The sequence below is a fragment of the Pseudorasbora parva genome, chromosome 8 (assembly GCF_024679245.1).
Source record: "Pseudorasbora parva isolate DD20220531a chromosome 8, ASM2467924v1, whole genome shotgun sequence".
NCBI classification, from domain to species: domain Eukaryota; kingdom Metazoa; phylum Chordata; class Actinopteri; order Cypriniformes; family Gobionidae; genus Pseudorasbora; species Pseudorasbora parva.
In genome coordinates this window covers 22,665,445-22,680,785 of record NC_090179.1, presented here as the reverse complement: position 1 = coordinate 22,680,785, position 15,341 = coordinate 22,665,445, and the positions used below count along the sequence as shown (strand labels likewise).

At 38.9% G+C, this 15,341-nt stretch overlaps 1 protein-coding gene across 1 annotated transcript in view; it reads left to right on the top strand.

Annotated features, from left to right (window-relative positions):
• Positions 1-14,155, top strand: part of trpc4b (transient receptor potential cation channel, subfamily C, member 4b) — a 33,898-nt gene extending 19,743 nt beyond the window's left edge. Inside the window, exons 5-12 of the mRNA XM_067450426.1 lie at positions 6,018-6,354; positions 7,692-7,831; positions 7,914-8,227; positions 8,402-8,597; positions 10,490-10,681; positions 10,942-10,983; positions 11,100-11,189; positions 12,627-14,155. Of these exons, the coding sequence (XP_067306527.1) occupies positions 6,018-6,354; positions 7,692-7,831; positions 7,914-8,227; positions 8,402-8,597; positions 10,490-10,681; positions 10,942-10,983; positions 11,100-11,189; positions 12,627-13,184 (1,869 nt within the window). The 3' untranslated portion in view covers positions 13,185-14,155. The remainder of the gene's footprint in view (positions 1-6,017; positions 6,355-7,691; positions 7,832-7,913; positions 8,228-8,401; positions 8,598-10,489; positions 10,682-10,941; positions 10,984-11,099; positions 11,190-12,626) is intronic.
• Positions 14,156-15,341: the final 1,186 nt, after the last annotated feature.

The window sequence follows — 15,341 nt, the reverse complement described above, 5'->3', positions numbered from 1 at the left end:
CTCAATTAATTAGCACAGTACACAACTGTTTTTTTTTTTTTTTTTTTTTTTTTTTTTTATAGCCAGCTACAACAAATACTCACGTACGGAAAATACAGAACACTGGATTTGGATAGCTAAGATAACAACCCATTAGGACTAAGGCTGATGCCCCAACTGTTGTCGTTAATGCGGATTCAGTGGCCCAATGGGTTGGTTTTGTATGGCATTCTAGCTAAACGCGCAGCAATAGCCATCGACAGCAAAAACTCACGTACGCAAAATACAGAACACTGGATTTTGGTAGCTATGATAACTATGTAACATACCCGCCTGAAGGCACAAATCCGGATGAGAGATGTAGATATGATCAGTAAGTGCTATTCTGTATTGGTCAAGTGCAATAGGAAAAGTGCAATTGGAAAAGATGTGTCTTAAGATGTTTTTTAAAAATGGCTACAGACTCGGCAGCACGAATTGAGATCGGCAGGTCATTCCACCAGGTGGGAACGGTCCAGGAAAATGTCCGTGAGAGCGATTTCATGCCTCTTTGGGAAGGAACCACGAGGCGCCGCTCATTCTCAGAACGCAAGCTTCTGGAGGGTGTGTAAGTCTGAACAATTGAGTTTAGGTATAATGGTGCAGAACCAGTGGTTGTTTTGTAGGCGAGAACTAGAGCCTTGAATTTGATGCGAGCAGCCATTGGCAACCAGTGCAGTTTGATGAAGAGAGGCGTAACATGCGTTCTCTTCGGCTCATTAAAGACCACTTTTGCCGCTGCATTCTGGATCAGCTGCAAGGGTTTGATAGTGCATGCTGGAAGCCCAGCCAGAAGAGCATTACAATAATCCAGTCTGGAGAGAACAAGAGCTTGAACCAGGAGTTGTGCAGCCTGTTCTGATAGGAAGGGTCTAATCTTTCTAATGTTGTATAATGCAAATCTGCAGGACCGGGCTGTTGCAGTAATGTGGTCAGTGAAGTTTAACTGGTCATCAATCACAACTCCAAGGTTCCTGGCTGTCCTTGATGGAGTTATGGTCGATGAACCAAGCTGAATGGAGAAATTTTGATGAAGTGCTGGGTTGGTTGAGAAAACAAGTAATTCTGTCTTTGCAAGATTGAGTTTAAGATGATGCTCTTTCATCCAGTCAGAAATGTCTGTCAGACAGGCAGCGATACGAACACTGACTGTAGGATCATCTGGTTTAAATGAGAAGTAGAGTTGAGTGTCATCAGCATAGCAGTGATAGGAAAAGCCATGTTTCTGAATGACAGAACCTAATGATGACATGTAGATGGAGAAGAGAAGTGGTCCAAGGACTGAGCCCTGGGGAACCCCAGTAGCTAGATGATGTGACTTAGACACTACACCTCTCCATGACACCCTGTAGGACCTACCAGAGAGGTAAGACCTGAACCACTGGAGGGCAGTTCCTGAGATACCCATCGTCTTAAGTGTTGACAGGAGGATCTGGTGGTTAACTGTGTCAAAAGCAGCAGACAGATCCAGCAGAATTAGCACTGAGGATTTGGAAGCTGCTTTTGCCAGTCTCAGTGCCTCAGTTACCGAGAGCAAGGCAGTCTCAGTCGAATGGCCGCTTTTGAAGCCGGATTGGTTGTTGTCTAGGAGGTTGTCCCTTTCAAGAAACATAGAGAGTTGATTGAACACAACTCGCTCAAGGGTCTTTGCAATGAAAGGCAGAAGGGATACCGGTCGGTAGTTTTCTAAAAGTGCTGGATTCAGAGAGGGTTTCTTAAGCAGTGGGGTTACCCGAGCCTGCTTAAATGCTGTGGGAAAGGTTCCCGTATGAAGAGAAGTGTTGACAATGTGAGTGAGTGCAGGAGTGATTGAAGAAGAAATGGCCTGAAGGAGGTGAATGGGTATAGGATCAAGTGGACAGGTAGTAGGGTGATTGGAAAGGATGAGTTTAGAAATATCTGCCTCGGAGAGCGGAGAGAAGGATGGAAGCGTGTTCGTGTTAGTTGTTGAGATGTGCTTGTCAGTTTGTGATGAGGAGAACTGTTTGCTGATGAGGGATGTTTTGTTTGTAAAAAATGATGCAAAGTCATCAGCTGTAAGAGTTGATGAAGGAGGGGGAGGAGGAGGACAAAGGAGAGAGGAGAATGTTTTAAAGAGTTTGCGAGAGTCAGAGCATTTGTTGATTTTGTTGTGGTAGTATGTTGTTTTAGCAGTGGAGACATTTGTAGAGAAAGAAGAGAGAAGCGACTGATACAAGGTAAGGTCAGTATAGTTTTTAGATTTCCGCCATTTCCTCTCTGCCGCCCTGAGTCCAGAGCGATGTTCACGGAGAACATCAGACAGCCAGGGGGCAGATGGGGTGGGGCGGGCTGGTCTGGATGAGAGGGGGCAAAAACTGTCTAAGGAGGATGTTAGAGTGGAGCAAAGAGTGTTGGTAGCACTGTTAGTGTCCAGTGCTGAGAACTGAGCAGGTGGAGGGAGTGAAGATGAAACCATAGTGGATAGGCGAGAGGGAGAGAGGGAGCGTAGATTACGCCGAAAGGTAATCTGTGTAGGAGTGCGTGTTGTATCAGGAGTCAGTATGAGGTTAAGAGTGATGAGAAAGTGGTCTGAGGTGTGTAATGGAGTAACTAAAGTGTTGTCCGTGGAGCAGTTGCGTGTGTATAAAACCATTACAAAAACCATGTAAAAGCCAATGTAATTCTAAATGTTAAGTTGTTAAAGGGTTAGTTCACCCAAAAAATTTTAATTCTGTCATTAATTCCTCTCCCTCATGTCGTTCCAAACCCGTAAGACCTTCGTTCCTCTTCAGAACACAAATGAGGATATTTCTGATGAAATCCCAGAGCTCTCTGAACCCTCTATAGACATTAGACAGCAATATAATTAACACTTTTAAGGTCCAGAAAGAAAGTAAAAGCATTAAAATCTTCCAGTGGTTCAACCTTAATTTTACGAAGTGAGGAGATTTTGTGCGCAAAAAAAAAAAAAAAAAAAAATTTGACATTATTCAACAACTCGTCTCGACACGCCTGCTACTGGTAGAAACCTCCTGAACTGACCGCAGGGAAGGTTTTTTCTTACTTAAAGAGATACTTTAATGGCTTTGGAAATACTAGATGAGATTTGTCTGATATTAGGTAAAAAAATAACATACTATTCGATTTCTCGCAGAAACCGATCGTTTCGTGTCTTAAAGAGGGGGGTGAAACACTTAGTTTCAGTCAATCTCATGTCAATCTTGAGTACCTATAGAGTAGTATTGCATCTCCGAAAAGTCTTTAGTTTTATTATATTTATAAAAGAAAGATAGGCTGTACCGAGTATTTCCGGAAAAAAGCAAGCGGCTGGTGGCGTATCATGTGGGCGGAGCAAAAGAATGACGATCGCGCAGCTACTGCATGAGAGTGTCTGAAAGCTGACATCGTCATGCGTGGAAAAGAAAACGTTACCCTAATAAACCATGGCTATCAATCAGATTCAACTAATACAGATATGATCCAGAATCGGATCCGGAGGATGAAATAAATTGAACAGGATAAGCAGCAACAGCAGGACGTCCGTCTCTGTGGTATGTACTGTATTTAGTGGCCTGTCAACATTTGTGTGTGTTTACTCGTGGTTTATGTGGAGATGATTTGGTTTATGGACTATTGTATGCGACTAAACCTTAGCAGTAGCAAGCAAAACGTTTTTGCACGTCAGATAGTGTATTAAAAAAAACAATGGAGTAGATTTGAATGAAGAAGCACACTTTGTGTGAACATCCCCTAGGTTTATGTTTAGATGGTTTTACAATAAACAAACTGACACCTATATTGGTCAGCTAAACAAATGTATTTAAACACTCACCATGGATCGCATGCTCCATTGATAAATTTACTATACACGATAGTGTTGTTTACTGATGTTTACTCACGCGACGATAGCCAACAACATAGACATTTGAAGCAGTTTTACTCACCGCCTGCTTCCAAAGCAGGACCGAACCTATATCCCTGGGACCGCTCCGTCAAACCAACAACAACAACAACAAACAGACCCAAACTGACTTTATAGTAGGATACCAAGTAAATTATGTTTTCATTGGAAAAAGTACTTTCTCCAGACTGAGTGTTTGCTTGGCATGTTTCTTTTTATTTTAAGTGACGTTCCTATTTGTCCTGTTGAGGTGAATTAAGGTGCTGTTGTCATTCTCATGGCAGCCCCATGACAGAGTCCTTTATTTAAGCAGGAGAACAGATTGTACCATGCTAATCGGCCCTGACGGAAAACACTTAAACTCATCTCAGACTTGACCTCATCGCCTTTAGAGCGCCTGACTCTGCTGTAATGAGGATGCATTTGTTTGTAATTTGGTTAGGCGCCCTCCCACTTCCGCTTGACATTTTAGATGCTTCGTTAATGGCTTTGGGCAGATCACTGGAGACAAGATGAAGAGGATGAGGGAGAAGAACAAATAAGCAGCAAGAACAAGAGTCAATGAATGGCTGCAAGTTGCAGTTTCAGAACCAAACATATAAGTAAATCTTAAATCTATGCATGTTCCTTTAGGCATGATTAATTATTAATCAATTATTAAAAAGATTGAGACAATTTAGCTTATTTTTTCTCTATATAGTTTTGTCAGTTTTAGCATTCTCTTAACTGTAAGTTCAGCTGTCACAACTATTTGCTGGAGCATCAGAACTCCATTGCATGTCTGCAAAATGTAGTTTTTTTTCTAGCTTTATGAGCTTTTTAGATACAATTTCATCAGTAGATAAAATATACTGGGAAAAGCCAACAGGACTACTGTAGTACACAAAAACAAAATGGATATTTTTATTTATACAGTTCACTTATTTCTAAAGTAAATTCTTGCATGTAACCTGAAAATTCAGAGTTGCTTGTTCATTTTTACACATTTTTAATATGTCTTCCCCTAAACACCACCACAACATATTTTTATCTATTGCTCTTTCACGGCAAGCAACTGTGAATTTTCTGGTTATATGTAACCAATTTGTACAAAAATAAATGTATTGTATTAATATAAATGAATAGAATACATTTGTAGCTGCTGATGTTCAGGGCTGTCGTTTCTCCATGTTCAAAAATGGTAGTGATTGTGCTGGGCAGACTCCATAAATATGCTTCCGAACTTGAATGGTTGATTTTGTAAGACAGTAATTCCCATTTCATTTCAAAGGAAGGCCATTTGCAGAATTTAGTAGACACTGCTAAAAAAACATGTCAAGTCAAATATTTATGGACTATACATGCAATTATAAATCGATAAGAAATTCAAATCAATCAGATGTGAATGAAACAAACTGAGGGATCTGGACTTAAATATAACATTTTAGTGTCAAACAATACAGCTTAATTATTATATTCTATATAAAACGATACCTTTTTTATGAGTTTTGGCTGTTCATTAACACGACAGCGTCTTTTTGGGGGCCTGAAAATACTGAACAGATGAATGTAACAATTTATCTAATATGATAAACAGAGCTGTGTTACCTCATACTCAGGTCCGGAAAAGCGGAAATGATGCCGGCGACTGTGGCATAATAAAAGCCCGATTCATCTTATTAACAATCGCTCCAGCGGCCTTGCTCAGCTCCACAAAACTCGGTCCTGCTCTGCTTCATACTACAGTAACGTTAATAACTCCATCCATGAGTCCTGTCCCGATTCTTTTCCACCGTCTGTGAGGTGAAGACCACATGTCCCAAGATTCTGAGCTCAAACTTGGCGTCATCAAACTACGCCTTTGTTTTAAATGGGCGTGCTCTAGCAGACGGAAAAGTTACATAGTGCACTTTTTAAATAGTGTAATGTTTCTTTAAGTTGATGCTCCTATGTCATAAACAAACTATGTCAAAGTAATATATGTACACAGACATACAATTCTATTAAGTCTTACAAATGGTAAAAATTAAAATTCTGGGAAATCTGACCAAAAAATGTAGGGAAAATGACTTGGCAGCTTGCTTCCCAAACCACCTGTTCATGCTTTGATAGTAACGTATGATTTTCCTGTATTCTCTTCTGTTCTTTTCTCTCTCAGTTTGTAGCACAGCCAAACTGCCAGCAGCTGTTGGCCTCGCGCTGGTATGATGAATTTTCTGGCTGGAGGAGACGTCACTGGGCTGGCAAGTTCATCACCTGCGTTTTCATCGGCCTCCTGTTCCCCCTGCTCTCCCTCTGTTACCTGGTGGCACCCAAGAGCCGCTATGGCCTCTTCATCCGCAAGCCCTTCATCAAGTTTATTTGTCACACCGCTTCTTATTTGACCTTTCTCTTCCTCTTGCTGCTGGCCTCCCAGCACATTGTCTCTAACAATCCCAATCGTCAAGGTCCAAAGCCCACCACGGTGGAGTGGATGATCCTGCCCTGGGTTCTAGGTAACACCACGTCCCTACAGAACTGATACGATTGCATAATCTGGTCCTAAACTGAGCTATTTGTTTGTGTATTAATATATAAAGGAATTTGAGATACAGTTGTGATTTAAATACTTTAAAAGGCAAAAACTGAAAAGACTAAAAAGGCATTGCATCCTTGAAATATTATAGAAGGATTAAGAAAGAATGACAAATGATCGTTTTAAGTAAAATAATAACCTTTACAATTAGATTTAATTAATTAACATTTTACAGAGATAGTTTATCAAAGGGATAGTTCACCCAAAAATGAAAATTAGCTCATGATTTACTCAGGTGTATATGACATTCTTCTTTCATTGAAGAATACAAATGCAGCTAACTGTCGTACGTGAGTTCACAAGAGACTGGTGTTCCAGCGTATGATGCTCCGGTGAGAATATGCTAGTTCTCGCGAGAACCTAGTTTTGTTTTGCTCTATCCTCTGTGCTTACGTGTTCGTCAACGAATCTTGCGTTACGCCTGCGTCCGACATCATAAGCTGGAATGCCAATCTCTCATAAACGCTTATGATGTTTAGCGGAAGTTAGCGATTAGTGTTTATAAAGTTTTAAATATGGATATTTTTTACACAAATGCATTGCTTCGCTTCAGATTAACCTTTATTAACCCCCCCTGGAGCCGTGTGGAGTATGTTTATGATGGATAGTTGCACTTTTGTGGACTTCAAAATTTAAACAGCCATTCATTGTCATTATAAGAAAATTTTCTATATATACCTAGCATGACTTGAGGCTGTGTAAATATAAATTATTAAAATACATTAAAAAAAATTCAGTTCATGCCTTTGAAAGCATAATTTTCATAGGAATTAATTTGAGAAGTTAAAACACTTACTTTGCTCTGCCGGCCACCGTTTAAATCAATGCCTGAGGCTGCAGCTGCGAGCTGAGTGCTGTGAGTGTGATCTCCCATCCCCCATGGGGAATTGAAAAACATGCGGAAATGGCTCCCTCTGCTGGCTGTAGTCTTTAGCCTCTGGCCAAAAATTCCTCCGATGACGCAAATTGACGATATTTGCATCATGGGAGGAATTTTTCCAGAAATAAAAGGCATAAATCTCTTGTCTCGGAGGACATGAGGAGGGGGAGCACAATCATTCGAATATATCAGGGTTTCTACTGATACAAAGCCATATGCTAATCGCTGAAGTAACCTTTTAAAATAAAATTGCATTTCAATTACACTTGTGCATTAGAACAGTTTTACTATATGTTCTCTTGCCAGATACACTTGGACCAGAAAACTATTAAGTTCTTTGAGCACGAACCAACAAAATCTCTTGGCTGCTTTTGCAGGATTCATATGGACAGAGATCAAGCAGATGTGGGATGGTGGATTTCAAGATTACATGCATGACTGGTGGAACCTTATGGACTTTGTGATGAATTCTTTGTACCTTGCAACCATCTCACTGAAGATTGTAGCATATGTTAAGGTATGTTACATCACAACAATCACTGGTGGGAATCACTTGGGAATGGAACAAGAGTAATTTACTCTTCCTTCTTTCCTAACAGTACAGTGGTTGCAAATCCAGGGAAACCTGGGAAATGTGGCACCCCACACTGGTGGCTGAGGCGGTGTTCGCCATTGCCAACATCTTCAGCTCTCTTCGCCTCATCTCGCTTTTCACGGCCAACTCTCACCTAGGTCCTTTGCAGATATCCTTAGGGCGGATGCTCCTGGACATCCTAAAGTTCCTGTTCATCTACTGCCTGGTGTTGCTTGCCTTTGCTAATGGACTCAATCAGCTTTACTTCTACTACGATACTGGTGAGGATGTGAGCTGCAAAGGCATCCGCTGTGAACGCCAAAACAATGCTTTCTCAACGTAAGTCTTGGAAAAAAAAGTTAAAAGTTCTAAATATCTAATATTAATACTTATCTAAGTCAGTTATATCTTAAATAGTTAGTCATTTCAGCCCCTAGACTACAATGGAAGCTGAAAAAAGTTGTGTATAAGTTGCAACTCTACATCCTGTTTCTGTTTGTATTCCCTTTGTAGGCTATTTGAGACCTTGCAGTCTTTGTTTTGGTCCATTTTTGGGTTGATCAGTCTATATGTGACTAATGTCCAAGCCGACCACAAGTTCACAGAATTTGTGGGTGCCACAATGTTTGGGACCTATAATGTCATCTCCTTGGTGGTCCTCCTCAATATGCTCATTGCCATGATGAATAATTCTTATCAACATATCGCTGTAAGTCCTTTCTGAGCACTTCTAGAGAAATCTTCATAATGTCCTACTCTAGTAATTCTTGCATATTACATATAACGTATTTTCTGGAAAATAACATGGTTATCGCAATGGGTCAAAACTAGATTGTTGAGAGATTTTTATTTTTTATTTTTTTTGTGCACTTTATTATAATATGCAGAAATAATGTGAAATATCAGTAAATTAATTCAAGCATTCACAGACATTATGCTATTTACACATATTTTAATTCCCCTCACTGCATAGCAAATACTTAAAAAGGGGTGATGAATTAAGAACTAAACTTTCCCTTGAGCCTTTGATACATAAAAGGTCATGGTATCCTGTAAGTTTCAGAGCTGAAAAGTTCCTCGTTAGTAAAAAAAATAAAACACTTTTATAGACTCCAGGCTCAGAAAATGAGAGCTCTCAAATCAATGACAGATTAGAAGGGGGACACAAGATAATTGTGTGTAAACAAGATACAGGTTGACACTGGATTTGCTGACACATTGAGATTAAAACACAATGCTGTGCCTTCTATATTGGATACGACAGGAATAGTGCATCACGCTTATGTGAGAAAACATGTTTTTATATATATATATATATATATATATGTGATAGTATTGCATTGTTGCAGATCGTATTAATTATGTGTACGTGTCTAACAGAGCATACCTTAGCACACTGTCACAGGCTGGAAAATCCTTTATTTCTTGGTTCATTCGGGATTCGGGATCAGACTCCCAGGGTTCACTGTGTGTTTTTCAGACGGGCTACCAAAACGTAAGAATGTCGGCAGGCCGGTCAATAATAAAAAGTGAAATAAAATTCCTTTCTTTATCTGCATTGTTCACTCTCTTGACTTGATATTTGAAGAACGCACGCCCACTTATGTGTGTGCGGTTCGCGCTTGTATCCACCCATCGGGCGGGCCAAGTAATAAAAAAAAATCCATCGTGGGTGGATAAGATAAATCATTGTGTTTGTTTGATAAATACGTTTTGAGAGCCCTGTCAGAGAATTATTCTTGCCACTTTCAAAACAATCCCTACCATGAACTGACAGGGGAGCTGAAGCTCATTAAATATGCAAATCGTCTTCAATCCTAGCCGTGGGCGTTTACTTCCAAGTCTCCAGTGCGGCACGTCCATCAAAACCCAGCGTTCAGGAGAGAGCCTCAAAACCAGTGTAGAAAATAGCCTACTACTTATTAGTTATGATGTTTTTGACACACATTTCACACACATATATACATAGATAGATAGATAGATAGATAGATAGATAGATAGATAGATAGATAGATAGATAGATAGATAGATAGATAGATAGATAGATAGATAGATAGATAGATAGATAGATAGATAGATAGAGATCCATCCATCCATCCCTAGCTCCTCCTCTCATCAGTCAGGATTTGGTATTCTGATTCTCCCTGAATCTAAATTCTCGAATTAGGTTGTACATTTTAATATTGACATGCTATCTGCAATCCATTGTTGCTTCTGTTCTGTTTACCCTAGGGGGGTTCATCACTGCTCTCCCTAATCTTATCCATGTTAGGCTGCATGGATGCGTAGGGAGTTCTCGCCAGAATAGATCCATACTGCCAATCCAAACTATATGCTAATTGCATATCATCTTTGACAATAGTGGTCCTGACAGAAATCCAAATATGTGCATTTGTTGACATTAGTTGCATTATATAAATCGCTTTAGAATACATGTCATGGTAAGTTTCAGATGATAAAAAGATGTGACTTATATTCTGGAAAATACAGTACAGTGTGCAGCACCTTGTAAGTCACTTTGGTATGAATACATCTGCTAATTTATAAGTGTACATTTCTCTGTAATTAACTGCCTGTCATATTTATGTGGCTTTTCTGAAGGACCATGCTGATATCGAATGGAAATTTGCCAGAACTAAATTATGGATGAGTTATTTTGAGGAAGGAGGCACCTTGCCACCACCCTTCAACATTATCCCCAGTCCCAAATCCATATGTTACCTGATTACATGGATTAAGGTAAATGTGTTCAAGAGGAGGTCAAAGAGGACTGAGACATTTGGGACATTAGGGGTGAGACCTTTTCTTGTTTCTTATTTCTTTTTTTGGTCTTATTAAATTTGCCTTAAGTGAATAATCATATGACATCAGAGAAAAGTGAATTGTATTGATTTTTTTGTGAAAAGTTCATATGTAATGGAGCCATGGGAGTTTCATTACCATTAAATATGCTTCATAAGATGTCTAATGTGCTTGGTTGTCTTTGAATCAGAAGATTCTTTAACATTGTAGAGGACAGTTTCATTCTATGTCAAATGTTTTTGTCCTTTTAGAGAAGAGCCGCTGAAAATGTGAGACTCAACCACCAATACCAGGTAGCTTATCATCAAAAAAACAAACATTTTCTCTACAGTTTTGATTTGACTCTATTGTTTTGATTTCTGTGTCATTGTTCCACCAATTAATTGTACTGCGATTTCCCTAAATGCAGGAAGTCTTGAGAAACTTAGTAAAACGATATGTGGCCGCCATGATTCGAGATGCCAAGACTGAGGAGGGTCTCACAGAGGAAAATTTTAAAGTAAGTATTGCAAAAATTTGTTCACAACTAGCTTAGTTATTTTATACTCACATTGATTTGAGATTTAAAAACGAGTTGCATTTAAGCTTGTTTCCCTGGCCCTTAAAGGATTAGTTCACTTTAAAATAAAAATTAGCTCATGATTTACTCACCATCAAACCATGCATCCTAGGTGTATATGGCTTGTTTTCTTTCTAATGAACATAATCAGTTATATTAATAAATAGCCTGACGCTTCCATCCTTTATAATGGCAGTAACCCATAGTCTATAGTGATAGTCCATAATTTATAGTGAGTCCATTGAGTTTGTAGCTCAAAAAAGCACACCCGTCCATAATAAACGTACCCCACATGACTCTGGGGGTTAATAAAGGCCTTCTGAAGTGAATCGATGGGGTTTTGTAAGAAGAATAACAGTTTGAGCTTCAAACTTAATGGACACTGCCATTATAAAGCTTGGAAGCGTCTGGATATTTATCAATATAACAGATTGTGAAAGTCATATACAGCTAGGATGGCTTGAGGGTGAGTAAATCATGGGCTAATTTCCATTTTAAAGTGAACTTTAAACAATAGATGCAACAGTGGTCTTGTACTTTACACTGACACCTATTGGTGTGGATGAAGCATTACATCACCGCAAAAGTTATTTTAAAGCTACACTGTGTAACTTTTTTAGTTTATTCTTGGCTAAAAACACTTAGGTCTTTCAAAAATATATGTGCTCATTAATGTATATTTAATTCTTTTAAGTAATAAAGTATTCTCGTAAGTTTATATGTCATTGAAAATACATACGGGTGAGGGGTTCGAATGCTGGTCGCCATGTTGGCCCTCCATCTTGAAAGTACATTAGCCAAAGAGGGACATACCCGTAAATTCAAGCTTCGCCTTTTGCGTTTTAACAGTCGATGGCACTCTTGGACGAGGTCGAACTGGAAGCCATGTTCATTTTGGACTAAATCGGCCACCGTAGGAGTTAAAACAAAAACGGAATTGAGAGGAACAGAAACTAATATTCACTGGATGGTCATATACCTTTCCACTGCTAGATGGGGGAAAATATCACATAGTGTAGCTTTAAGTTATCAGTGCCATTGTGTAAGTAACCTATATGACCGATTATTGTTGTATTTTGCAAGTAAAAGTATCCAGTAGTAGAAAGAGATAATAAACTGCAATAAAATTCTGAGATAAAATTTGGGTCATGTGATTTCAACATGGCTGCTACCATAAGGTGACTACTCTTAACTAGAATAAAGCTGTTATTTTTTCCTTGCCCATTTCTAATTGATACACATGTCAATTCCAATTAGTCTTCATCTAATTTAAGTATGCATTTTTACATGGTTGTCAAAATACTAGTCATTGTTGACATACATTGATATACTGCAGTGCTTCGATTAAAAGACACATCACTCTCATCACTTCAACAGGAGCTGAAGCAGGACATATCAAGCTTCCGGTATGAAGTCATTGGAATGATGAAAGGCAACCGGAAAAGTACTCGTACAAATAAGCCGGGCACAGCGGCATCCAATGTTTCTCATCCAGATGGTTCTCTTCAGTATTCCTCTGCTCTTCGGCCGAACAACAAACTGCATTTGTACAATGTCGCTGCAGCGTTACAGCAACAAAACTCTGAGGAGACAAGAGAGTCCATCGGTTGTCTGGTCAATGGATCACCAGTAGTTTTGACTGATCCGATACTCAAAGACAAAGCCAGGAAGGACTTCCCTAAGGATTTTACAGACTTTGGGTTATTCCCGAAGAAACATACCAGCCTCAGCTCAAATAAGATCTACTCACTCGCTGAAGAAGCAAAAGAATCAGTTCCTGACATATTAGATTGGGTGAGAGAGGAAACGCTTGAGAAACCTCTGGCTGGAAAGATTGAACAGGAAGAGAATGAATCAAAGTGCCTGATGGAGGAAGAAGGAAGTGTGTTGGAGGACCAAGAGAAAGAGCACACTGCATCTTCACACGAACATTAGATAAACAGACCTTTTGTAAACAAGGATCATCTGAATCGTACTTTTATGCACAGATATGGGCCAGGTTTTATGAGATGAAAATGATCTCAGGAAAAGATATTTGCTTGGTGTTTTTGGACTCTAGGAACTTCCCAGCACTACAGACTCCAAAAGCAACCATAAATGTAGAGGAGGAAAAATTGAGGAAGCTCGGAAAAGCACTACAGTGTCCAACTGACCTGATAAATAGTTGTATTTTTGATTTGATTTTACATATTTATCCTATACATTTTCACAAACATACCCAAAACGTACCGACCCTAAACTTTTGAATGGTAGTGTGTAAATGAACACGAATACAGTTTAATCTACTTTGAGCTCCAACTAATCTAGACTTAGTTCCATATGATGCACCACCTTATTTAAAAAGAAATATGACTATGCAATTCAAGTCTAGCATTCATAATACAGATGTCTGTAAATCTGGTTACCAGATTTCTAAGCACTATCCTGAAAAGTGTCATGTTGGATACGGATCTAACTCGTGAAATGTTCTGAGCTCTGAGTTTTACCTGACTTTCATGGACCACATGGCAATCAGTAAAAATTCAGCTGTGATTTATTTTGAAAAATAAAAACTCGCTCTCCTGGAAACATGGTCCAAGATTTGCATTCTTTGTTATCTGCATGTTCCACTTACATCATTATTGGCATCCAATTTAGTTTTTTTTATTATTATTATTATTATTTCATGTCAAGCGTGGATAGACCCACCCACCTAATGCTCAATTTTTTGCTACATTTATTTATTTTGAAAAATTAAGACGGCATGTACTGGAGTTTTTCCCTATGCACACAATGTCATCTGTCTTTTTTCCAATCTGATGAGGCCGGTTGCCCTACCCTAGCTGTTTAATATTGCAGCAGTCATAGAATCTTTCACTCTCATAATCGCTTGCTATTTGTCTTTTGTTGCCATGGCAACATGCAGTGCCCGCTCTTGTTCTTAATTAATTGACTTCACAGTAGTTCCTTTTTCTGGGGGTACGCATGCTGTTTTCAATTATAAGTGAATAAAGTGTCAGCAGATCATTTCTCAGACTTTGTTTCTGTGAGAAATATGTCTTTGAGGTAAATGTGGGTGCAATTTTGTTGTGAATCTGTTCCTTATCTTCTAGGAATGTTCTTTGTGTGTGTTTTTTGTAAATAACAGCAATCGAAGAACTAATACTGTTAGGTGGGGATTTAAACTAGAAATCTCTTCGTAGTTGGTGTTTTATACTACTCATCGTCCACTTTATTAAGTGGGTTACATCTTGCTAGTACTGGCCTGGACCCCATTTTGCCTTCAGAACTGCATTCATTCTTAATGGCAGAGAGTCAACAAGGTTCTGGAAATATTCTTTAGAGATCCATATTGGTCCTTATTGACATGATCATGTCACGCAGTTGCTGCAGATTTGTTGACTGCATATCCATTATGTGAATCTCCCATCCCACCACATCCCAAATGTGCTCTATTGAGATCTGGGGACTTTGGAGGTAATTTGAATATGGTGAAATATGTGAGTGCGCTTTATTTCTAGAATAGTTATCCTAGTTTCAGTGATAATAACATAAATAATAAGCCATGTATGAAAAATGTCTAAATCAGAGTACAAGCAGTTTATTATGACACGCTAAAATAACTTTATGAAAAACTATGAATATTTATTAATTTGCTATGCTGAAAATCAACCTATTTTAAAAAATATTGTTAGCTCATGCTAACTGGCAAGCTAAATAGAGGTCATTTTTAAATATGAAGTCCAAATATTTTTATTCAACCACCTAATTATGTTTGGTGGAAAAACAAAGGATGTGAAGTTCAGAACTGTGTCATGCTGCCTCCGAAATCGAATACTAGTATATTAACAGAGTAGTACAGTAAGCGAAAAGTCCCCGGCTGACCCACTACTTTGACGAGATTCGTGCACATTCGATTGCGCATTTGATGGACACTTTACTATCCCATGAGGTCATGGGAGGGGATTTTAAACCCCCAAAAAGTTGGGACACTCTACAAATTGTGATTAAAAACAGGTTGCAATGATGTGGAAGTTTCAAATTTCAATATTTTATTCAGAATACAACATAGATGACATATCAAATGTTTAAACTGAGAAAATGTTAAGAGAA